Here is a 24,929-nt window from a genome sequence, read left to right as displayed (position 1 = left end):
CGTGTCTGAGTCTGTGCAACCCCATAGACAGCAGCCCACCAGGCTTCCCCGTCCCTGGGATTCTCCAGGCAAGAACACTGGAGTGGGTATATTGTCTCAAATGGTGATAAGTACTATGGTAGATAGCAAGATAGAAAGGACCTGGATCCTTGATAACATTGCTGAGCCACTTATTTTAAAATAGGTTACAAAGATGCCCTGATTTAAGACTCTGGTTATATAAGATAATAAATCCCTTTATTGGTCAAACCACTTTTAGTGTTTTTGTTACTTGTCTTTGAGAAATTGACATTTAACCTGAGTAATTATTAATAAATCAAGGGGAATAGGGGACTTCCCTGGTGGTCCAGTGGCTAAGACTCTGCACACCCAATGCAGGGGGCCCAGGTTCAGTCCCTGGTCAGGAAACTAGATTCCACATGCTGCAATTAAATATTCCAAATGCTGCAATGACGATCAAAGATCCTGCATGTTGCAACTAAGACCTGGCGCAGTCAAATAAATATTTTTTTAAAAACATTAAAGAAAAATCAAGGGGAATAGAGTAGTAGGTATAGAGAACACCAGTGGTTAAAGCAGGGAAGGCTTGTTGCTGCTGCTGCTACTGCTAAGTCGCTTCAGTCGTGTCTGACTCTGTGCGACCCCATAGACAGCAGCCCACTAGGCTCCTCTGTCCCTGGGATTCTCCAGGCAAGAACACTGGAGTGGGGTGCCATTTCCTTCTCTAATGCATGAAAGTGAAAAGTGAAAGTGAAGTCGCTCAGTCATGCCCGACTCTTAGCGACCCCATGGACTGCAGCCTACCAGGCTTCTCCGTCCATGGGATTTTCCAGGCAAAATTACTGGAGTGGGGTGCCATTGCCTTCTTGGCATGTTCTAAATGTAAAAAGAGTTCCAGTGTGGCAGGAATGCTGTGAACAAACAAGGGGGATAATGGTGGGATGTGGTGTTGGAGAAGTAAAAAGAGATCAGATCAGATCAATCAACCATTGATTTTATTTCATATTTTATTTTATTTTGGATTTTAAGTATATGGGGACCTTTTGAAGGATTTTAGGCAGGGGAGCCATATGATCATATTTCATATTTCTGCACCCTCTTACTGCTGTGTTAAGAATGAACTGGAGGAAGGACTTGCCTGGTGGTGCTGTGGTTAAGAAGATAAGGTGGCATCCATCTGCCAGTGCAGGAGACACCAGGTCAATCCCTGATCCAGGAAGATTCCACATGTCAGCTAACAACTAAGCCAGTGCACCATGACTACTGAGCCTGTGCTGCAACTGTTGAAGCCCACATGCCCTAGAGCCCATGCCCCACAACAAGAGAAGCCACTGCAGCGAGAAGCTCTCATATGGCAACTAGGGAGTAGCCCCCACTCACCACAACTAGAGAAAGCCCTCACAAAGATTCAGTGCAGCCAAAAATAAATAAATAGTTTTAAAAAGAATGAACCAGAGGAGGGCAAGAGTAAGAAGCAGTGAGATGCGTTACTGCAGTTTTCCAGCAAGAGACGTTGATGAGTTGGCCTGGGTTGATGGCGGGTGAAGATGAAAAGAAGTAGATGCATATCCTGGAGATAGACCTATAGGTTTTGTTGGCTTTGAACTAGTGAGATGGGAGAAAGGGTAGAATCAAGCATGGCTTGCAGGTTTTGAGTGTTGGGCAGCTTGGCAGATGGATGGTGACTAATATTGGGATGAGGAAAATGAGATGCAGGATGGAACACAAAAGGCATCGGAATTGGGACAAAGCAAGTGAAGACCCACATCAAGTTGGCAGGTGGATTTATGAGCCTAAGGGTTAGAGGCAAGATGAGGGCTGGAAATTCAGATTTGGTAGTCTCTGTCATTTAAACACTACTTAAAGTTTGGGAATTCGAGAAGAATAACTAGTTCAAGAATCTAGGTAGGCAAGACTAAGATTTGGGGTACTCTGACATTTAGCAGTTGAGCAGAAGAGAGGAAAAGGGCTTCCCTGGTGGCTCATTGGTAAAGAATCCGCTTGCCAATGCGAGAGAGAGGAGGACTGATCCCTGGGTCGGGAAGATCTCCTGGAACAGGAAAAGGCAACCCACTCCAGTATTCTTGCCTGGGAAATCCCATGGACAGAGGAGCCTGGCAGGCTACAGTCCATGGGGTCGCAGAGTCAGACATGACTGAGTGACTCAACAGCAAGGGAAGAGAAGGTGAGGTAGGAGGAAAATCGACAGAGTGTGAAGTTATGGACACTAAGAGAGTGTATTCCAGAGTGAGTGGACATCTGATGCGGCTGAGCAGCTGGGTAAAATAAGAGCACAGAATTTGCTACTGGATTAGGCAACATGGAATTTAGATATGGGAGGTAGGAGATATGAGGGCGTCCTGGGTAACTCCTAGGTTTCTGGCTTGAGTAAATAGATGAATAGTTTTGTCATTTGCTGAAATGAGGACACAGAAGACCTGAAGTTGTGGTAGGTGGGAAGATACTGAATTCAGTTTGGGACAGGTTGAGTCTGAGATCTAGGCAAAACATCCAGGCAATGTCCAGCAGGTCTGAAGTTTGGAGCATTGAGCTGCCTTATGGATCTGGGTACTGAAAGTTTCAGGAGCCAAGCACCATCCCTAGCACCTTCCCTGGTGTTTACTAAGCTTCTCCAGTTGTGTGTGTGCTCAGCCACGTCTGACTTTGCCGCCCCATGGACCATAGCCCGCCAGGCTCCTCTGCCCATGGAATTCTCCAGGCAAGAATACTGGAGTGGACTGCAATTTCCTACACCAGGGGATCTTCCCTGACCCAAAGGTTGAACCCTTATCTCTTGTGTCTCCTCCACCAACAGGCAGACTCTTTACCACTAGTGCCACCTGGGAAGCCCAGCTTCTCTAGCCTAAAGACAAACTTACTGGAATATAAAACACCGCTTGGAGAGCAACTTTCTCGGGAGTCCTCTGCATCGCAGATTTTTTAAGAGTCAGGTTTTCAGGACTTCTAGAGTTCACAGGTCAAATGGTCCTTGGAGACTGATCTGAAGGAGGAGGCACTCTCACTGAGATTGTCTCCGGCCATTCCCCCCACCACCCCGCAGGAGGTTCCCTGGCAGAGCTGTAAAGCTCTTCCAAAGCATCCTGCAGGGACATCCAAGTTCTTTGCTTCCACGACATCATCCTCTAGAGACCAACCGGGACTTCTCTAGCTGTCCAGCGGTTAAGACTCTGCTTCCACTGCAGGGGGCCTGGGTTCACCCCTGGTCAGGAAATTAAGACACTGCGTGCTGGGCAGCGCAGCTAAAACAAACAAACAAAGGTGTTTCTCCATCGCCAGCTAATAAATCTTTAATGACACAGTGGACGGAACTTTGTTTTTGCTGGAACAGGACAGCATGTAACACATTTAAAACATGTAAATGCACACATACACCCTTGTACCACTCAAGAGTTTGGCCACCTTCCCTGCTAGAGCCAAACAGGTGCAACTGGTCTCAGTAAGGCTCTTTGGGAAAACCTGGAGTGGAAGTGGCCACAGCAGCTGGAGAACAAAGCAGCAAAGGCCTGTAAATTGCGAAGGTGGTGTCCGGGTAGGGGAACCTGGGCCAGTCAGAGGTCCCAGAGACAACAGAGAGCGATGGAAAACTAGGACTCAGGTGACTGATTGGGAGCCTACCTGCCAGTGCCCTTGGGAAGACTGTTTCTCTTCTCTGAGCCTTGATTTCCCTATCTGTATAATGGGGATCTGGCCTAGGTGGCCTCCAAGGACACTTCATAGTGTGCTAGGAGGACCAGGACAATATGTATTTTGTCCATGGCTGGGTCCCAATAATCTACTTCAGTTCTGTTTGCTTTTCTTTTTTTGCCTTGCTAAGCAGTTTGTGGTATCTTAGTTCCCTGACCAGGGTTCGAACCTGGGCCCTTGGCAATGAAAACTCGGAGAGTCCTAACCACTGGATTGCCAGGGGATTCCCAGTGCTGTTCTTATTGGAGGTAGATCTGTAGGCCTTATTGGTTGTGAACTTGGGAATGGGAGAAAGGGTGCTGCTATAATTAAGATGGGCTTCCCAGTTGGTGCAGTGGTAAAGAATCTGCCTGCCAGTGCAAGGGACGTGGGTTCGATCCCTGGGTCAAGAAGATCCTATGAAGGAGGAAATGGCAACCTGCTCCAGTATTCTTGCCTGGAGGATCTCGTGGACAGAGGATTCTGGCAGGCTATAGTCCATGGGGTCACAAAGAGTCAGACACAACTGAGTGATTGAGCATGCACGCATATAAATTTTTCAGGGGCAGTCATAACAGAGCCTTTTTCAGAAACTCCAGCCTAGCCCTGTCAGGCCAGACAGTCCCCAACACCCTTAGAAGTCCTTCACCAACCTATTTATCTGGCCATATCCCCCTACACACAGGCTGAAATCCACTCTCCCTGCCTTTGCTCACCCATTCCCCTTCTTCTGGAATGCCCATCCCCATTCTCTGCATATCCAAATCCAAATTCCACCCATCCTGTAGAGCCCTGCTTCAAAGCCTCCTCTAGGAAGCCTTCCGAAACTTCCTCCAAAAGGACAGAATTTGGTTTTATATAGTACTTCCTTCACTCTTATGCCATGGCACTTACCACTTCTTACTTTAATTTGGGGGAGACTGGTGACCCTGTTCTAGATCTACCCTCAGTCCGGTCTCCTGGAGAACAAAAGCAGTGTCAGGCTTTTGTTTCCCAGGACCTGGTACTTGAGTTGATCTATACATACATTTAGAGGAGGGTATCTCACGGGATCTTCTCCATGACTTGCCTGCCATAGGTGAGTATGGCTGTATGAAGAAGGCTGAGCGCCGAAGAATTGATGCTTTTGAACTGTGGTGTTGGAGAAGACTCCTGAGAGTCCCTTGGACCGCAAGGAGATCCAACCAGTCCTTTCTGAAGGAGATCAGCCCTGGGATTTCTTTGGAAGGAATGATGCTAAAGCTGAAACTCCAGTACTTTGGCCACCTCATGCAAAGAGTTGACTCATTGGAAAAGACTCTGATGCTGGGAGGGATTGGGGGCAGGAGGAGAAGGGGACGACAGAGGATGAGATGGCTGGATGGCATCACTGACTTGATGGACATGAGTCTCAGTGAACTCCGGGAGATGGTGATGGACAGGGAGGCCTGGCGTGCTGTGATTCATGGGGTTGCAAAGAGTTGGACACGACTGAGTGACTGATCTGATCTGATCTGATTTTACAAATGAGGATACAGACCCAGAGAGGTCTGGAGACTCGAGATCATCCGGAAGGGCGAAGGCTGAAGCTCCCCAGAGCCCCCAGTGCTCTTCAGCACGGAGTAGAGGAGGCAGCTCACACACGCCTGAGTATCTGCTGAGGTTGCCTGGCGCTGCCTTTCCTTCTGTCCTTTCTGTCCCTCCTCTTCATCTTCCTCTCTCTCTACTTTCAATGTCCTCTCCTTTTTCTTTTCTTTCTTTGGCTCCCTTTTTCTTCCTCTTTCTTTCTCTCCATCACCTTTTAAGAAAAACTTTTTTTGCTTTTTCTTTATTATTATTTATTTTTGATTATGCTGGGTCTTCATTGCTACCCTCAGGCTTTCTCCAGTTGCAGTGATCAGGGGCTATTCTCCAGTTGCAGCATGCAGGCTTCTCATTGCTGTGGTTTCTCTAGTTGTGGAGCAGGTATGCAGGCTCAGTAGTTGTGTCCCATGGGCTTAGTTGCCCTGTGGCACGTGAAATCTTCCCAGAACATGGATCGAACCCATGTCCCCTGCATTGGCAGGAGGATTCTTAACCACTGGACCACCAGGGACATCCTCCTTCACCTTTGTTACACCTCTGTTTATACCTGTGATTCTGTTCTGATTTCCACCCCAGGCTTGTTACCTCCCATTACCTGCTACTTCCACTTTGCTGCCCAGGCCCTCTTCAAGGAATAGTTGGATGCCTACCTCGCTTCCAACCCCCTAACCCTTCCTAGGTTAACTAAGAGGACCCAGACCAGGGAAGCATCCAATCATTTTCCTTCCCTTTTCTACTGTCGAGCCCAAGCAAGAAAATAAACCAGTTAGAGAGTCATGTTCTTTAGTAAGCAGAACCAAGGCCCCGATTTCTTATCCAAAGCCTTGTCTTGAGATTGGTGGTACCAACTTCCACCACTAGGAGACACTAAGAGCAAGGAAAGTGTGAAAACAGGGTGCTGGAGTCCCGAGTGTGTCTCACTCACTCACTCATTGATTCAGTATATCCTGAGCATTAACTGTGGGCCAGACACTGTACAGGTGCTGGGGATATAGAACGTCCTCTGCCATCTTGGAGCTTACACACTTGCAGAAAGGGACAATTAAAAAGTAAACTAAGAAGGAACTTTCCTGATAATCAAGTGGATGAGACTCCGAACTCCAAATGCAGGGGCCCTGAGTTTGATCCCTGGTTGGGTAACTAGATCCCACATACCTCAAACTGAGACCCGGCATGGCCAAATAAAAAAACCGAAATATCTAAGAAGCCAAGAAAGGGCTTCCCTGGTGACTCAGCAGTAAAGAATCTGCCTGCAATGCAGGAGACACGATTTTGATCCCTGGGTCAGGAAGATCCCCTGAAAGAAGGTATGGCAACCCACTCCAGTATTCTTCCTGGGAGAATCCCGTGGACTGAGGAGTCTGGTGGGCTACAGTCCATTGGGTCGCAAAGAGCTGGACATGACTGAAGCAACTGAGCACGCAGACACGTGAAAGGTAATACATAGGATGATGAGTTGGAGAGTTGCAGGGTGTTGGCTGAGGTCAGAGAGGGCTTTTATGAAGAGATTTTATTCTAACTGAGCTAGGACTGAGAGTTAGCCAGTTGGATAGAGAGATGGAGAACAAAGGATCTCGATTTGTTTGAGAGAAGTAACTCAGTCGTGTCTGACTCTTTGCGATCCCACAGACTATAGCCTACCAGGCTCATCTATCCATGGGATTTTCCAGGCAAGAGTACTGGAGTGGGTTGCCATTTCCTTCTCCAGGGGATCTTCCTGGCCCAGGGATCGAACCCAGGTCTCCCACATTGCAGGCAGACGCTTTACCATCTGAGCCACCAGGGAAGCCCAAATACTTCTTTGAGCCCCTTTTTTTTGGGGGGGGGGGGCAAGAATACTGGAGTGGGTTGCCATTCCCTTCTCCAGGAGATCTTCCCAAACCAGGGATTGAACCTGGGTTTCCTGCATTGTAGGCAGACACTTTACTGTCTGAGCCACCAGGGAAGTCATAGAAAGGCTACTGGGCTAGAGTTCAGTGAGAAAGGCATTGAGTGTGCAGTGAGATGAAGTGTCTTGAGATGAGGCAGGGGTTTTGTGGAAAGTAATTTGAGAGCTTTGAGCTCTGAGAAAACCTGATTGAATTTATCTATTTATTGTTGATACATTACATTTTGTTTATTTTTGGCTAGAGTTGATAACTGCCTCAGTTTTTTTTTAATTTGCTAATTTTCTATGTTGTTGCTGTCGTTTAGTTGCTCAGTTGAGCCTGACTCTTTTGCGACCCCACGGACTGCAGCCTGATGGGTGCCTCTGTCCATGGGATCTCCAGGTAACAGTACTAGAGTGAGTTGACATATCCTTCTTCAGGCGATCTTCCTAAGCCAGGGATTGAACCTGAGTTGCCTGCATTGCAGATGGATTCTTTACTGCTGAGCCACTGGAGAAGCCCCAATTTCCTATGTAATTATCACTAATTCTTTTTACATCTTCTGATTACCTTCCAATACAATTTTTCACACAATTAAACATATCAATACTCTATCAGTTCCATTTTCCTTTTCCTAGAAGCCTTCCAAGCTTCTGCTCCAGCATGAGCTGGTTCTTCTCTGTGCCTGGCGGACAGCTCTTACCTTGAGAGCTCCCTTCACCTTTCACCTGGGCTGGGTTGCATTTCCTGGACCCCATGTTCTTCCTCTTTCTCCGTTTGCTCCCTTGTTTTGCTGGAGCACATCTTCCAGCAGTTTCTTAAGAAAGAGTGAATGCGATGAAAACACTTCAATACCTTGCACGTCTAAAAATTTTTGGAAAAAAAAAGCATGGCTATAGAATTACACAGAGAAAATCACTTACCCTCAGAATTTTGGAAGCACTTTCTCATTGTCTTTTAGCTTCCAGTTCACTGCTGAGAAGTCTGATACCAAACCTTTGTGATCTCCTCTCCTCCCAGAAGCTTTAGGAGCTCACCATGACTGGAAGTATGGACTTGAAAACCAGGCCGTTTAGTTAGTAGACCGCCAGTGCAACCTTGACCAAATTTCTCAATCTGCTTGCACCTCAGTTTGCAAATGGGGTTGGAAGTTTACAGAAGTTAATACATATAAAACCTCTTAGAACAGTGCCTGGCAAAGAGTATTATATAAGCATTTGCTATTGTTTTTATTATGGTCTTTTAATCTGTAGTATTTTAACCATAGTTAATAATAAAATGAATGTAGGCCTTTTTCCACTCCCAGTGCTGGGAACTCAAAAGGCATGTTAACAGACACAACTTTTAAATTTCATAAACCTTTCTTGTATAATTCTTTGTTTTCTTCCTTTCATATGCTTTATTACCTCTTTCTGGAACTCTTATTTGTTAAACCTCCGGGCCCATCTCTGATTTTCCTGTTTTCCCCCTTCATTGTGCATCTTTTTGTTTTGTTCTCCTTTCTGATAAATGTCAGCTTTACCTTCTAAATCTTCTACTGAGGACTTCCCTGGTGGTCCAGTGGTTAAGACTCCAAGCTTCCAATCCCTGATTGGGGAACTAAGATCCCTTATGTCTTATAGTGCAGCCAAATAAATAACAAAAACTACTGAATTTAAAGATTTTTAGCTGTATTTTTATATTCTAAGTACTTTGCTCTCTTATCTTTCAATGGCTGCTTTTTCTTCTTTTATTCCTTTTTTTTTTTGCTCCCTGTATAGTCTCTTTTTTAAAGTCTTTGTTTGCTTTGACTTCTTTCCAGTTGGAACTTGCCTCAAATGTCTGGTGATCCTTTACTGCTTCTATTTGACAATGAGGCATTAAAAAGAATCTTTTTAAGTGAAGCTTTCCAACTGGGAGGCTTCCTGGTACAGGGATTTTTCACTGGGGGCTCCCTAAATGTTTGAATTTATAGGTTTTTCTCCCCTAGGCAGATTTATTTTCTCCAGAGAAGTACCTTCCACCTGTGCCAGGCAGGGGCAATATAAGCTTCCCAGTGTTTCTAATACCAAAGCAGAGAGAGCAGACTGGACAATCTCATTTTTGTCTTTATTCTTGCTCTTGAGGCTCCCTGTCCTCTGCTCTGCTGATTGCCCCCGACTTTATAGTATTTTTAAAGTTCACATTTTCCAGAGACCAAACTGCCCTTTACCTACAGAGGTGAGAGGCAGTCATGTGGCTGTATGACACAGTGTGGGGAGATGTTTGACAACTGTGAAGATCTAATTACCCTACGCATAAACTTTTAACCAGTATCTTTGACCCCATCTTCCTTGGTATATTTGGAGCCTATCTCTTTGCTTCTTGTTAAGTGTTCCCCAACTCTGAAGGCATTTTTTTAGGGGGGGGCCACACCTTGCAACTTTTTAACTGTGGTGTTGGAGAAGACTGTTGAGTCTCTTGGACTGCAAGGAGCTCAAACCAATCAATCCTAAAGGAAATCAGTGCTGAATATTCATTGGAAGGACTAATGCTGAAACTGAAGTTCCAATACTTTGGCCACCTGATATGAACTGACTCATTAGAAAAGACCCTGATGCTGGGAAAGACTGAAGGCAGGAGAAGGGGACGACAGAGGATGAGATGGTTAGAAGGCATCACCGACTCGATGGATAGGAGTTTGAGCAAGCTCTGGGAGTTGGTGATGGACAGGGAAGCCTGGCATGCTGCGGTCCATGGAGTTGCAAAGAGTCAGACATGACTGAGCGATTGAACTGAACACCTCACAGCATGTGGGGTCTAAGTTCCCCAACCAGGGATGGAACCCATGCCCCTTGCAGTGGAAGTTTGGAGTCTAACCATTGGACCACCAGGAAAGTCCTTCTGAAGGCATTTATACTTTGGCCTCCTCTGTTCTAAGTCAATTACCCCTCTTACACCCACTTTCCATCTTCCAAGAAAGGCTGACACCTTTCCTTTGCCATTTCCTCTCCCACCCTCTAGGCCTTGGAATTTATGACTGTTCATGATCCTTTGCTGTCAACACCAAATGTTATGTTGGTTCATTTTATAAAACTGTAAAAGATGAATAATTCCAAAGATACATTCGCCAGAAGAATTTTCAACAAAATTATTTCACTAGAAATTGCTTTATTGATGAAATCACCAGGAATTTTCAACACAAGATTTAACATCTTAACGTCCACCAAATCCTGGTCTCTGGGGTTTGGTCTGCCTCTCCCAGTCCTTAAAGGGGTTTAGAGAGAGACGTCATTAACAGAGACCAAGTAAGGTGGCTGGAGGTCCTCCTTTCCCAGTCATTGGACAAGCTGCTCAATTCTTGTCCAGAGTAGGAAAGAGCCAGTGTTTCAGAGTAATCTAATAAGAATTTGACATTGTATTTAAATCTCTCATAACAATTTCAATTTATCAACAGTATTGGTCCAAACTTATTTATTTCTGATCTAAGTGTTTTTCATTTTGCATTTTTGGTGTAATTTTAATAAATAATGCATTTTTGGTGTAATTTTAATAAATAATTTCACTCCCTGTGCAGAAATCAATTAATCCCGTGCCAAGAAAAATATCTCAAACCTGAGTAATCTCTTGCTCTTGGAAAGAGGAAACAGGGGGGGGTTCTGCTTTTTCCACTCAAGAGATGACCAAATATACACCCCCCGACCCCCCAGAAGTCCAAAATGTTACTTCTGGCCTTGGAATGTGCAGCTTTTTTTTTTTTTTTTTGGAATGTGCAGCTTTTGATGGGCTGATTCAAATCACCTAGGAAGAGCAGCTGGAACTACGATGCAGGCAGCCTTCTTTGGAAATTTCTTCCTAAAATCAACTCTAGCGGATGGTCCATGCTTGTGTACAAAGGCTGTACAGTCTGAACAACTTCTGCTGTTCCATCTCACAAGCTAGGCTCAGAGGAGGCACTGGAGTTCTCAGGAACAAGAGGAGTAGCAGTGGCCCCACGAGGTAGGACCTCAATAACGCGAGGCTTGTCAATGATCCGGGCTGTCCGGTTTCCCTTTTCCACAATACCGACGATCCAGGCTTGATGACCCTCTCCATACTTTGAAGATTTGATTTCTGAACAAAAGCGAGCTGCCTGTTCTCTTGGCAGACAAATTAGTAGCCCCCCAGAAGTTTCTGCTGAGGTTCCTTGCAGGAGACCGAAGCGCCCGCTGGCCTTGCTGATGGCAGCCATCTTGGCAATGATGGGCAGATTATGAATGACAAAGGAGACCTCATTTCTTTGTTGTTTTGCAAGGTTCTGAGAGTGACCCAGAATGCCAAAGCCAGTGATATCTGTGGCTGCATGGGCATTAAACGTGTGCATCAGCCCGGCAGCAATTCTATTGAGGGTAGCCATGTTGAACATGGCTTCCTGATAACCCAGCTCTACCTCTTCTCTGGAGACCACCATCTTTATCTTATTCCATCGTTCAGGATTATCCAGCCATTGGTGGGCATTGACGGCAACCTGAGTTCCTAAGGGTTTAGTTAACACGAGCACATCCCCAACAACGGCACTGTCAGGCAGGATGAATTCATTTGGTTGACATACTACAGTGGCAACTCCACCGATGATAATCCAAGGGTTTACCACCGTTTGCCCACCAGTCACTGCAGTCCCTCCTTCCTCGGCAGCATCTCGAAAGCCTTTGATCATGAGTGGTGTTATCTTTTCTCGCTCCTCCTCAGGCATACTCTGGCTGACGCTGAGTAGCATCAACATGTTGTCACACTCAGTAATGCCCATCGCGTAAAGGTCACTCAGCACGTTGGCACATGCGATGCGCCCCATCATGTAGGGATCTTCCACCAGCGGGTAAAAGAAGTCGGTGGTCTGCACCAAGGACAGGCCCCCGTGTCTCAGGGGTATGACGCAGGAGTCCATCCCAATGCCCAGGGTGGGGAAGGGAGGGCTGGGTTCCGCCCTCACCGGCAGACCGGCTTCCTGGGCCGTCTCTTCAAGGCCTCCGACCAGGCCCCGGCCCGGCGCGGGCAGCACCTCCGGTCGCGTCAGTCCCGCCAGGAGTTTGAGCAGCGTCTCCTGGGGGACCTTGCAGCCTCAGCCCTTCATGCCAGAGAAGCCGGTGAGCCGCCAGCTCGGGCTGAGACCCAACGCCTGGGGCTCGAAGGGCCGGTAGCTCGAGAAGCCCCGGCCTTGAGGCAAGCCCACGGGGCCCGAGGAGCCTTCCCCCGCCGCCACTGCCGCCATAGCCTCTCCGCCGGCACCAGTCGCCGCGACTTCCGCCATTACGCCTGCCCGGCAGGGAGGGAGAAAAGAGGATGGAGGAGGAGAGGTCCCTTTTACTTTCCACTCCAGTTAGTAAGGCGTAACGACATTACCGCAGAGACTCTCTCTGGCACGACTCGCGCAGCCTAACTGCCGCCACACCACGCGCTCCAGGACGTCCTGAGGAAAGAGCCACCGGTCTCTCCGTATTTATCTTGCTGGTGATTGACAGCCGTACCAGCCAATGACGGCTTCGCTACCAAGGGGCGGGCTTCCTTTAGTCTAAAAGATATACTACAAATCAACCACAGCTTGCAAAATTGGTCTCGGCAAACTACTGAGCAAATGCTCTGGTTCATTTCCCTTGATGTAATTTAAATGATCTCTTAGGAGTGCTTGGCGGAACTCTGATTCCCTAGAGACAGTTTACCAAGTCCAGCATATTCAAAGACGAGGGCAGATCGGTCACTTGGTCAACCTCAAGCCGGTCAGATTTGTCCAAGGGTCACTTGGTAGCGCACATGATCTATCCAGGGTAGAAAAATAGCCCAGGAGAAAAATCGGAACGAATATTGAGAAATTAGATATTAAGTTACTACCATTATGTAAGCAAACTGCAGCATCAACATAATAAAATGTTAACGAGGACTTAGTCAGACATGACTGAGCGACTAAGAACAGCGACTGAACAACAAGGACTTTAAAGCGTTTTAAGAACTCTTAAATCCAGACAGCTGCGAGGGTTTTGGTGCTATTTCCACCACTAAACCTATGCCAGTCACTTCCTCTCTCTTGGCATCAGCTGACTCATCTGAACAGTAAAGTAGCTTTACCTAGGGTTCTTCTAGTCTAAATTTTTTATATCCCTTTAAGTTAATATATATGAGAGTGTGTGGTGTATTCATGAAGGAAAGCTTCTCAATATCCGTTAAAATGATAGCTGCACTAAATACCTTTGACCCAGCAGTTCCATTCTAGAACTTTATCTTTTAGATATATTCACCTGTGTGAGTGGGAAATGATAGTTATTTATTGCTGTGCTATAAACATACCTGAACAACTTAAATGTTTATCAATTATGATTAAAATAAATTCATACATTTATATAATGGACTATAAGACAGCCATAAAAAAGAATGAGAAAGCATTGATATGATTATGCTGACAATAGTTACAGTTCTAATAGGCAGGATTCTAAATGCTCTACACATATTAAGTAATTTAATTCTCATAAAGACCTTATAAGTTAGGATTCGTCCCACATTTTACAGATAAGTAATATAAGACACAGAGAGATTAAATGACCTAATCGAAATCACCATGAGTTTAGCATGAAGCTGGATATGAATCCAGGCAACCTGCTCCAGAGACCAAATTATATTGCCTATAATGTTTGTTAAGAGAAACAAACAAGCTTCAGATGTATGTATAGAATGCTACAAATTGTTGTTGTAAAAGGGGGAAATATATGCAAAAACATATTTCTGGAAGGGTGATCACCAGAAACGTAATTTTGATTATCTGTGGGGAGACAATAAGATGATTAGGGGACAGATTTTTTTCACTGTGTTGTCTTTTTGATCTTTTTGTGTTGGAACTTAAAAATAAAATTTAACATTTGAATGTAATACTTAAAACAAAATTAAATGCCTATGGGAGTATAAACTGATGCAAACTTTGAAAAAGAGCCTGACCTTAACTGATAAAGTCGGACATATGCAAACCCATGTGATTCCACTCAAGGACGTGCCCTAGAGAAAAATCCTGCTCTTGTGCCCCAGATGATATATACAAGAATGGCTGTAAGAGGTCTGGAGAGGATTGTAAAACAGTGTGAATGTACTTAACACTACTCAACTTAAAAATACTTCAGATTTTAAGAAGTAGTTAAGACGGTAAATTTTATGTTGTATGTGTGTGGTGTTTTTGGTTTCTTGTTTGGCTGAGCTGAGAGGCATGTGGTATCTTAGTTCCCTGACCAGGGATCGAATCCGTGCCGGCTACAATGGAAGCACAGTGTCCTAACCACTGTATCGCCAAGGAATCCCATTATGTGTGTTTTACCACAGCCACGAATATTAAAAAATATAGTAGACACTTACAGATTTTATAGTCCACCATTACATTTGGTTTTTATTCCTGCATAAGTGAAGTGAAGTTGCTCAGTCGTGTCCAACACTTTGAGACCCCATAGACTGTAGACCAACAGGCTCCTCCATCCATGGGATTCTCCAGGCAAGAACACTGGAGTTGGTTGCCCTTTCCTTCTCCAATGCATGAAAGTGAAAAGTGAAAGTGAAGTCGCTCAGTCGTGTCCGACTCTTAGCAACCCCATGGACTGCAGCCTACCAGGCTCCTCCGTCCATGGGATTTTCCAGGCAAGAGTACTGGAGTGGGGTGCCATTGCCTTCTCCATAGCAGGCATAGTACAGTATTAAGTCCTGGAGTGAATTGGAAGGAACCAGAATGTTAGATTTAGACTGAGCTGTCATCTTGACTCTCCTAACAGCCTTACCTGAGTTGTCTAGTGGGTGGCTGTGTGGCCTAATGGATAAGGCGTCTGACTTCGGATCAGAAGTTTGCAGGTTCGAGTCCTGCCACAGCCCCGGGTAGCTTTCGAGGGCTTCGAGCTTGGGTCTCGAAGGAGGACATGACTGAGCTACTTCACTTTCACTTTTCACTTTCATGCATTGGAGAAGGAAATGGCAACCCACTCCAGTGTTTTTGCCTGGAGAATCCCAGGAATGGAGGAGCCTGGTGGGCTGCCATCTATGGGGTCCCACAGAGTAGGACACCACTGAAGCGACTTAGCAGCAGCAGCAGCAGTGTATGTATGTCAACATCACTCTCTCAAGTTGTCCTACCCTCTCCTCCCTCACCCTCAGGGACTCTTTTGGGGGAAAGTGTGTATCCATATTACTTCCTGTCACTTCTACCTGGGAGCAATGTTCCCTGGGGCCAGTGCAAAGAAAGTCAGGAATTTTCCTTGGCCAGTGACCAACCCCCCGGGCCAGAACAAGATCATGTGCCTTTGTGCAGACCTTTGTACCTTGACCAGGGATTGAACCCATGCTGCTTGCATTGGAAGCACAGAGTCTTAACCACTGGATCACAAGGGAATTTCCTGTGGGAAGATAGACATTCTATACATTTTCAGTGCACTGAAAACACTTCAGCAGGCTTTCCATTACCTTTTTTTCTTGTTACAAAATCACTGTCTTGTCATTGTCAGTGGCTGTGTGGCCTAATGGATAAGGCGTCTGACTTCGGATCAGAAGATTACAGGTTCGAGTCCTGTCACGGTCGCAAGGATGGGTTGCTTTTTGAGGGCTTCCCGGGTGGCTCAAGTGGTAAAGAATCCACCTGCAATGCAGGAGCCGCAGGAAATGCAGGTTTGATCCCTGGGTGACCCCCTGGAGGAGGAAATGGTAACCCACTCCAGAATACTTGCCTGGAGAATCCCATGGACAGAGGAGCCTGGTGGGCTACAGTCCACGGAATCACAAAGAATCAGACACGAATGAAGTGGTGACTTAGCACAGCACAAATTGTCTAACCTCCAAAACCTCAGTTTCACTGCCTAAAAGATAATAATACATATCAAATAGGAATGTTAGGAGAATTAACTTTTTTAAATGTGTGTGAAGTTCCTGGCTGATGGTAAACTCAAAATAAATGCTAGAACTTCTATCATATAGTACTGATATTGTGGTTGTAGGGACTGAAATTTAAATTCACAAATCTTGTAACATCTTCCAGAGTTTTTTATAAAAACAAATTTATCCATCTTTCAAAAGAAAAAAGAAGAACTGTAACAGAAAAACACTGAAATGACCCAAGTTCTCATTAACCTAAGAGTGTGCAAACAAGCTGTTGTGTAACCACACAAGGGAATATTATTTATCTTTAAAAATGAGGTATAGGCATCATCAGTATGAATAATCTCAAAAACAAAACATTGAAAAGAAGAAGCAAGTTATAGAAGAAAACATAATCTAGGATACCATTTATAAACAAGCAATACTATTTATTATTAATAACTATTAATATTTTATTAATGACAAGCAATAATATTGTTGAGATGCATACTTGATAAAGACTCTTAAAAGGTAAAAGAATGAATGATTAACAAAGGAGTTGTTAAAAGATTAGCATAGGAATTACTTCTGGGGAAGGATATGTAAAAGAACTTTTGGGCTATGTTAAATTCTGTTCCTTAGACTGAGTAGTAGTTACATAGGGTTTCTTTAAACCACGCACATATATTTTCCCATGCTTTTTGTAAATAAACTCTATATTTCAACATTTTCAAAAGAAGAAAATAGGCTATATTTCAGAATTGAAAAAAAAATGAGATACTGAAAAAGCAATAGATGCGGAAGCGGAAGCAAAGGACCTCTGGGTTTTATCTTATCTCTGGGCTTGCAAAGGACCTCTGGGTTTTATCTTATCTCTGGGCTTGCCCTCAGTGATTTGTCTGGCCTTAAGGAAGTTACATAACCTCTCTACAGCTTAGTTTTAATCTCTGTTAAATGAGCATCATCTTCTCCGCTTCAGACCACATGAGCATCTCAACTATGAAAAGTTCTTTGCAAAATGTTGAGCGTATTGTTCACGTGAAGAATTCTCTTATCATTGAGTGAAACACAAAAACAGCCCATGACCTCTGTAGTAATTTCATCTGGGTTAAAAAGTGACTAGATTAGGTGGTCCTGGTTATATGTTCTCTTAGTTCTCTGGACTTTTCCTTCTCAGTATTTGGTGCAATTTGTACTTCTTTAGTCATGTGCTTACACCATGACTATCTGCTCCACTGATCTGTAAGCTCCACAGAGCAGGGGCTGCTCAGTTTCATCCACTCTAGCGTTTATATGACAAAAACATTCATTGAATGAATACTTTATTTTATACAGTTTGCTGAGCACAGGAGTCATGTGATGCGCGCATGCGTGCTAAGTCGCTTCAGTCGTCTCCGATTCTTTGCGATCCCGTGGACAGGACTGTAGCCCACCAGGCTCCTATGTCCATGGGATTCTCCAGGCAAAAACTCTGGAGTGGGTTACTGTTTCCTCCTCCAGGGGATCTTCCTGACCCAGGGATCAAACCTGCAGCTCCTGGATTGCAGGCAGATTCCTTACTGCTTGAGTCACCAGGGAAGTGCCCTGAGTGACATGATAGTACTGAGCATTTTGCGTTTATTTATCTCCTCATTTCATCCTCAGAGCAGCCCCAGGAAATCGGCATTCTTACCTCCATTTTACAGATGCAGAAACTGAGGTCCCTGATAGGTTAGGAGAGTCTTGCACAGGGTCAACCAGCTAGGAATCAACCTGGTGAGAACTGCAAATCCAAGTCTGTCTAGCCTGAAGGCTGGTGCCCTACCCCTCAGTTGGGTGGGCCATTTGAAAATACTGGTGGCTCAGAGGTTAAAGCGTCTGCCTGCATGTGGGAGACCCGGGTTCGATCCCTCGATCAGGAAGATCCCCTCTAGAAGGAAATGGCAACCCATTTCAGTATTCTTGCTTGGAGAATCCCATGGATGGAGGAGCCTGGTAGGCTACAGTCCACGGGGTTGCAAAGAGTCGGACACGACTGAGAGACTTCACTTTCACTTTGAAAATACTAGTAACCCTCACCACACCCCTCAAGAAAACAGGATTCTTTCTTTTTATAGGTACATAAGGTAATTTTTAAAAATTTAGTTTTAGTTGGAGTATAATTGCTTTAGAATGTTGTGTTTGTTTCTGCTATACAAGAATCGGCAACAAGTATGTATATATTTGCGCTTCCCAGGTGGCTCTAGTGGGAAAGAACACATCTGTCAATGCAGTAGACGAAAGAGACATGAGTTCAACCCCTGGGTCAGAAAGATCCCCTGGAGGAGGGCATGGCAACCCACTCCAGTATTCTTGTCTGGAGAATCCCATGGTCAGAGGAGCCTGGCAGGCTACAGTCCATAGGGTCACAAAGAGTAAGACACGACTGAAGCAACTTAGCACAGCACAGCACGTACATATATCCGCTGCCTCTGGAGTCTCTCTCCCACTCCTTCCCCTATCGCCACCCTTCTAGGTCATCACAGAGCACTCAGCTGAATTCCCTGTTGATTCCCTGATTCCCACTAGCTGTCTATTCAAACATGATAGTGTATGTATGTCAACATCACTCTCTAAAGTTGTCCCACCCTCTCCTCCCTCACCCCCAGGGACTCTTTCAGGGAAAAGTGTGTATCCATATTACTTCCTGTCACTTCTACCTGGGAGCAATGTTCCCTGGCGCCAGTGCAAAGAAAGTCAGGGATTTTCCTTGGCCAGTGACCAAACCCCTCGGTCAGGACAAGTTCCTGTGCCTTTGTGCCGACTGTCCACTTGGGTGGATCCTTGTGATCGCATCATGAGCTTTCGAAAGCATCCTATTTATCTTTTTCTTATTTTTTCACTGAGAGATTCATTAAACTACATTTGCCATTTGGGCCAAAGACTGCAAGGTAGAAACCTGGAGGTGGAGTTGGGAGAGCAGACAAAAGAGAAGAAAGAGGGATTTTAAAGAATAAGATAATCTGAGTACCAGCCCATCATTTTAAAGAAAAATAGAGATATATAGTTGATTTACAATATGATACTACTGATGTTCAAGCTGGTTTTAGAAAAGGCAGAGGAACGAGAGATCAAATTGCCAACATCCGCTGGATCATGGAAAAAGCAAGAGAGTTCCAGAAAAACATCTATTTCTGCTTTATTGACTATGCCAAAGCCTTTGACTGTGTGGATCACAATAAACTGTGGAAAATTCTGAAAGAGATGGGAATACCAGACCACCTGACCTGCCTCTTGAGAAATTTGTATACAGGTCAGGAAGCAACAGTTAGAACTGGACATGGAACAACAGACTGGTTCCAAATAGGAAAAGGAGTTCGTCAAGGCTGTATATTGTCACCCTGTTTATTTAACTTATATGCAGAGTACATCATGAGAAACGCTGGACTGGAAGAAGCACAAGCTGGAATCAAGATTGCTGGGAGAAACATCAATAACCTCAGATATGCAGATGACACCACCCTTATGGCAGAAAGTGAAGAGGAACTAAAAAGCCTCTTGATGAAAGTGAAAGTGGAGAGTGAAAAAGTTGGCTTAAAGCTCAACATTCAGAAAACGAAGATCATGGCATCTGGTCCCACCACTTCATGGGAAATAGATGGGGAAACAGTGGAAACAGTGTCAGACTTTTTTTGGGGGGGCTCAAAAATCACGGCAGATGGTGACTGCAGCCATGAAATTAAAAGACGCTTACTCCTTGGAAGGAAAGTTATGACCAACCTAGATAGCATATTCAAAAGCAGAGACATTACTTTGCCAACAAAGGTCCGTCTAGTCAAGGGTATGCTTTTTCCTGTGGTCATGTATGGATGTGAGAGTTGGACTGTGAAGAAGGCTGAGCGCCAAAGAATTGATGCTTTTGAACTGTGGTGTTGGAGAAGACTCTTGAGAGTCCCTTGGACTGCAAGGAGATCCAACCAGTCCATTCTGAAGGAGATCAGCCCTGGGTGTTTTTTGGAAGGAATGATGCTAAAGCTGAAACTCCAGCACTTTGGCCACCTCATGCGAAGAGTTGACTCATTGGAAAAGACTCTGATGCTGGGAGGGATTGGGGGCAGGAGGAGAAGGGGAAGACAGAGGATGAGATGGCTGGATGGCATCACTGACTTGATGGACGTGAGTCTCAGTGAACTCGGGGAGTTGGTGATGGACAGGGAGGCCTAGCGTGCTTCGATTCATGGGGTAGCAAAGAGTCGGACACGACTGAGCGACTGATCTGATCTGATCAGGTATACTGCATAAAGCTTCAAAACTTACAGATGTATTCAATTTAAAGTTATTATCAAATATTGGCTATACTTCCCCCGAGCTGTACAATACATCCCGTAGCTTACTTACTTTATACACAGTATCAGTAGTTTGTACCTCAATCCCTTACCCCTGTCTGCTGCCCCTCATTCCCCCCATTTGTTTTTCAGATGCAATAAAAGCCTCGGGGCTGGGGCTACTTACAGTGATTTCCAGTTATAATCATTCAGAATCCTAACACTACACTTCAGGGTTCAGGGCACTTTTCGTTTCATTTTATTGAGTTGGCCAAAAAGTCTGTTTGGATATTTCTGTACTATCTTATTGAAAAGCCCAAACTATTTTTTGGCCAACTCAATACATGCTGCCCTGTGGAGCCGCAGGCAGGATCTTTGTACCTTGACCAGGGATTGAACCCATGCTGCTTGCATTGGAAGTGCAGAGTCTTAACCACTGGATCACGAGGGAATTTCCTCCACACACTTGGAAAATTTTGTGGTTGTTGTGGGAAGATAGACATTCTGTACATTTTCAATACACTGAAAACACTTCAGCAGGCTCTTTCCATTACATTTTTTTTTCTTGTTACAAAATCACTGGCTTGTTGTTGTCAGTGGCCATGTGGCCTAATGGATAAGGCGTCTGACTTCGGATCAGAAGATTACAGGTTCGAGTCCTGTCATGGTCGCAAGGAGGGGTTGCTTTTTGAGGGCTTCCCGGGTGGCAGGAGCCACAGGAAATGCAGGTTTGATCCCTGGCTCAGGAAAATCCCCTGGAGGAGGAAATGGCAGCCCACTCTAGTATTCTTGCCTGGAGAATCCCATGGACAGGGGAGCCTGGTGGGCTATACAGTCCATGGGGTCGCAAAGAGTTGGAAACGACTGAAGCGACCTAGCATGCACGTCATTGTAGAAAAAGCACAAATTGCAACTTAGTAAGGAGGAAAAAAGTTTTAAAAAGCACTTGAAAGCCTTTCTCCCAGAAAGGGTGTTAATGACCCCTTAGTGCAGCACAGCTAAGTTTTTCTTCCTGTGCTACGTGGAGGGCCACCACTCCACACTGAGCCCTAGGGGGCGCCCAGTCATTCCCTCCAGGCTGTGTGGAGCTACTGCGTATTTGGTGCATTACATAACCTTACACACACAAAGAGATGGAGGACTACCCTAGAGGTCCAATGGTTAAGATTCTGCACTTCCACTGCAGAGGGTGCGGGTTTGATTCCTGGTGGGGGAACTGAAATCCTGCATGCCTCTTGGCCAAAAAAAAAAAAAAAAATTCTTGAACTGAATGAAAATACAACATATCAACTTACACTTTTAATAATTATTTTATTATTTTTATTGTTATTTTACTTATTTTTATTTTTTGGTTGTACCTTGCAGCATGTGGCTGGACTGTACTCCAAATTGGGAAAGGGGTACATCAAGGCTGTATATTGTCACCCTGCTTATTTAACTTATATGCAGGATGGTGGTGGTTTAGTCACTAAGTCATCTCCAACTCTTGCGACCCCATGGACTGTAGCCTGCCAGACTCCTCTGTCCATGGGATTCTCCAGGCAAGAATACTGGAGTGAGTTGCCACTTCCTTCTCCAAGGGATCTTCCCGACCTAGGAATTGAACCTGAATCTCCTGCATTACAGGCAGATTCTTTACCAACTGAACTATGAGGGAAGCCCTATATGCAGAATACATCACGGGAAATGCCGAGCTGGATGAAGCACAAGCTGGAATCAAGATTGCCGGGAGGAATATCAATAACCTCAGATATGCAGATGACACCACCGGTATGGCAGAAGGTGAAGAGGAACTAAAGAGCCTCTTGTTGAAAGTGAAAGAGGTGAGTGAAAAAGTTGGCTTAAAACTCAACATTCAAAAAACTAAGATCATGGCATCCAGTCCCATCACTTCATGGCAAATAGATAGGAAAACAATGGAAACATTGAGAGAGTTTATTTTTGGGGGCTCCAAAATCACTGCAGATGGTGACTGCAGGCTTGAAATTAAAAGACGCTTACTCCTTGGAAGGAAAGTTATGACCAACCTAGATAGCATATTAAAAAGCAGAGACAAAAAAATAAAAAAATAAAAAAAATAAAAAGCAGAGACATTACTTTGCCAACAAAGGTCCATCTAGTCAAGGCTATGGTTTTTCCTGTGGTCACGTATGGATGTGAGAGTTAGATTATAAAGAAAGCTGAGCACTGAAGAATTGATGCTTTTGAATTGTGGTGTTGGAGAAGACTCTTGAGAGTCCCTTGGACTGCAAGGAGACCCAACCCGTCCATCCTAAAGGAAATTGGTCTGGAATATTCATTGGAAGGACTGATGCTGAAGCTGGAACTCCAATACTTTGGCCATCTGATGCGAAGAACTGACTCATTGGAAAAGACCCTGATGCTGGGAAAAATTGAAGGCAGGAGGAGACGGGGATGACAGAGGATAAGATGGTTGGATGACATCACTGACTCAGTGGACATGAGTTTGAGTAAGCTCTGGGAGTTGGTGATGGACAGGGAAGCCTGGTGTGCTGCAATCCATGGGGTCACAATGAGTCGGACATGACTGAGCGACTGAACTGAACTAACAAATGATTGCCCTTATCTGTTGTTATCTCTGTCTCCATTAGCATGTCAACAGACTGATGACAGGGATTGCTGTTCACTGCTATATCTCTAAGAGCCAGTGCATAAAGGTGGTCTTCTATAAATATTTGTGAATGAACCTGGGGGAGTCTCAAGCATCTATTACTTGCCGGGTATTTTCCAACCACTCTTTTATTTCTTACTAGAAATAAATAGGATGATCCTCTTTTTATTTTTTTTTAATTTTTAATTTAAACTGGGGCTTCCCTGGTGGTCCAGGGGTTAAGACTCTGTGCCTCCACTATAGGGGTCTTGGGTTTGATCCCTGGTCAGGGAACTAAGATCCCACATGTTGCAGTTCAGTCCAGTCTCTCAGTCATGTCCGACTCCTTATGGCTTAGCTGGTAAGGAATCCACATGCAATGAAGACTTGGGTTTGATCCCTGGGTCGGGAAGATCCCCTGGAGAAGGGAAAGGCTACCCACTCTAGTATTCTGGCCTGGAGAATAGTCCATGGGGTCACAAAGAGTCAGACACAACTGAGCACCTTTCATTTTCTTTCAGGTTGCTCATAGCTTTCCTTCCAAGGAGCAAGCATCTTTTAATTTCAAGGCTGCAGTCACCATCCACAAGTGATTATGGAGCCCCAGAAAATAAAGTCTGTCACTGTTTCCATTGTTTCCCCATCTATTTGCCATGAAGTGATGGGACCAGATGCCATGATCTTCGTTTTCTGAATGTTGGGTTTTAAGCCAACTTTTTCACTCTCCACTTTCACTTTCAACAAGAGGCTCTTTAGTTCCTCTTCGCTTTCTCCCATAAGGGTGGTTTCATCTGCATATCTGAGGTTATTGATATTTCTCCCAGCAATCTTGATTCCAGCTTGTGAGTCATCCAGCCCGGCATTTCGCGTGATGTACTCTGCATATAAGTTAAATAAGCAGGGTGACAATATACAGCCTTGATGTACTCCTTTCCTGATTTGGAACCAGTCTGTTGTTCCATGTCCAGTTCTATCTCTAATTTGTTAGTTAGGGATAGATATTAAGAAGAAAAAGTAAAATCTGGAGAGAGGGAGCTAAGAAGTCTGGTATGTGAGTGTGTAGTGTGCGATCAGGGCCAAGGAAGGCCTCACTGAAAAGGTGACCTTGAAGTAAAGACCTGAATGAAAAAAGGAATAAGAATGCAGACTCCTGGGAGAGAGTGTTTCAGGAAGAGAGAATGGCAATTGCGAAGGCCCTGGGGCAGGAAGGAATGCACCTGGGGAGTTCTAGGAACAAGGAGCCCAGAGTGCCTGCTGCACGGAGTGGGGAGAGTTTGAGGAGATGAAGTCAGACAGATGGGCACAGCGTAGCAGGCACAGGACATAGGGTTTCATAGGTCTTTGTAGGATTTTTTTTTTTCCCACCGTTGCCGCCACGGCCTCCTCTTTGTAGGATTAATAGAACCTAACTTTTAAGCTTTTAATCCTCAGTCAAATCCCAAAGGTTCCAAACTTTTCCCAGCAGCTTGAGCTCCCCTGCTCTGGCCTGACACCCAGGTCAGTGTTCTCATTGCTGGTCCCTGATTTGGACCTGACCCAAGCCACATTCAACCCTAGTTCCCAATTCTCACCTCGCCTGAACTTGCCCCGTGGGACATCTAGCAATGTTGTGGCCACGCGTTCCGGGAAGCAAACTCACTCAGGACAGTGCAGATAGCAGAGTGCACTATCTTGGGCCGGCGGGCCCAAGGCAGAGTCTCCTCTTAGCCAAGGACCCCGACCAGTTTTTGAGAAAACCTTATATACCCTAAGTGTACTTGCTCAAACCCACCTCTCCGAATTCCTTGAAACTGTCTGGACAAGGTAAAAGAGAGATAGGATCAAAGTTAACCCATGATTCATGTGTTACAAGACTAGATAAACAGTGGATATTTATCAATAGGCCTGTGGTTATATCCCGATAAACATAATGGAATTTACCACTCTGTTCTGTTACAGAGATAATTAGCATATTCTTTTAGGCAACAGAGAGTCCAAGTGCAAGTCCTGAGGCTCTTTTATCCGGGGGTCTGGTTTTCCATTGGTATGCTATTTATATAGACACCGGGCACAAAGTTCAGAGTCCATTGGGAGGGTGACCATACTTGTAGCCTAATGTTCACAGCCTGGCCTAAGATG

At 45.1% G+C, this 24,929-nt stretch overlaps 1 protein-coding gene and 3 non-coding genes across 4 annotated transcripts; 3 read left to right on the top strand and 1 right to left on the bottom strand.

Moving 5' to 3' along the window:
• Window positions 1-10,850: 10,850 nt before the first annotated feature.
• Window positions 10,851-12,665, bottom strand: SEPHS2 (selenophosphate synthetase 2). Its single transcript, XM_027527266.1, has one exon. The coding sequence runs from the start codon at window positions 12,358-12,360 to the stop codon at window positions 11,005-11,007; it is 1,356 nt and encodes a 451-aa protein (XP_027383067.1). The 5' UTR covers window positions 12,361-12,665; the 3' UTR covers window positions 10,851-11,004.
• Window positions 12,666-14,872: 2,207 nt separating this feature from the next.
• On the top strand, window positions 14,873-14,945 carry TRNAR-UCG. Its single transcript has one exon. It is a non-coding gene; the product is annotated as a tRNA-Arg (tRNA).
• Window positions 14,946-15,572: 627 nt separating this feature from the next.
• On the top strand, window positions 15,573-15,645 carry TRNAR-UCG. The gene has a single exon. It is a non-coding gene; the product is annotated as a tRNA-Arg (tRNA).
• Window positions 15,646-20,798: 5,153 nt separating this feature from the next.
• On the top strand, window positions 20,799-20,871 carry TRNAR-UCG. Its single transcript has one exon. It is a non-coding gene; the product is annotated as a tRNA-Arg (tRNA).
• Window positions 20,872-24,929: the final 4,058 nt, after the last annotated feature.

The sequence above is a fragment of the Bos indicus x Bos taurus genome, chromosome 25 (genome assembly GCF_003369695.1).
Source record: "Bos indicus x Bos taurus breed Angus x Brahman F1 hybrid chromosome 25, Bos_hybrid_MaternalHap_v2.0, whole genome shotgun sequence".
Lineage (NCBI taxonomy): Eukaryota > Metazoa > Chordata > Mammalia > Artiodactyla > Bovidae > Bos > Bos indicus x Bos taurus.
Note: the sequence above shows the minus strand (reverse complement) of the source record. Positions and strands in the feature narration are given on the sequence as shown.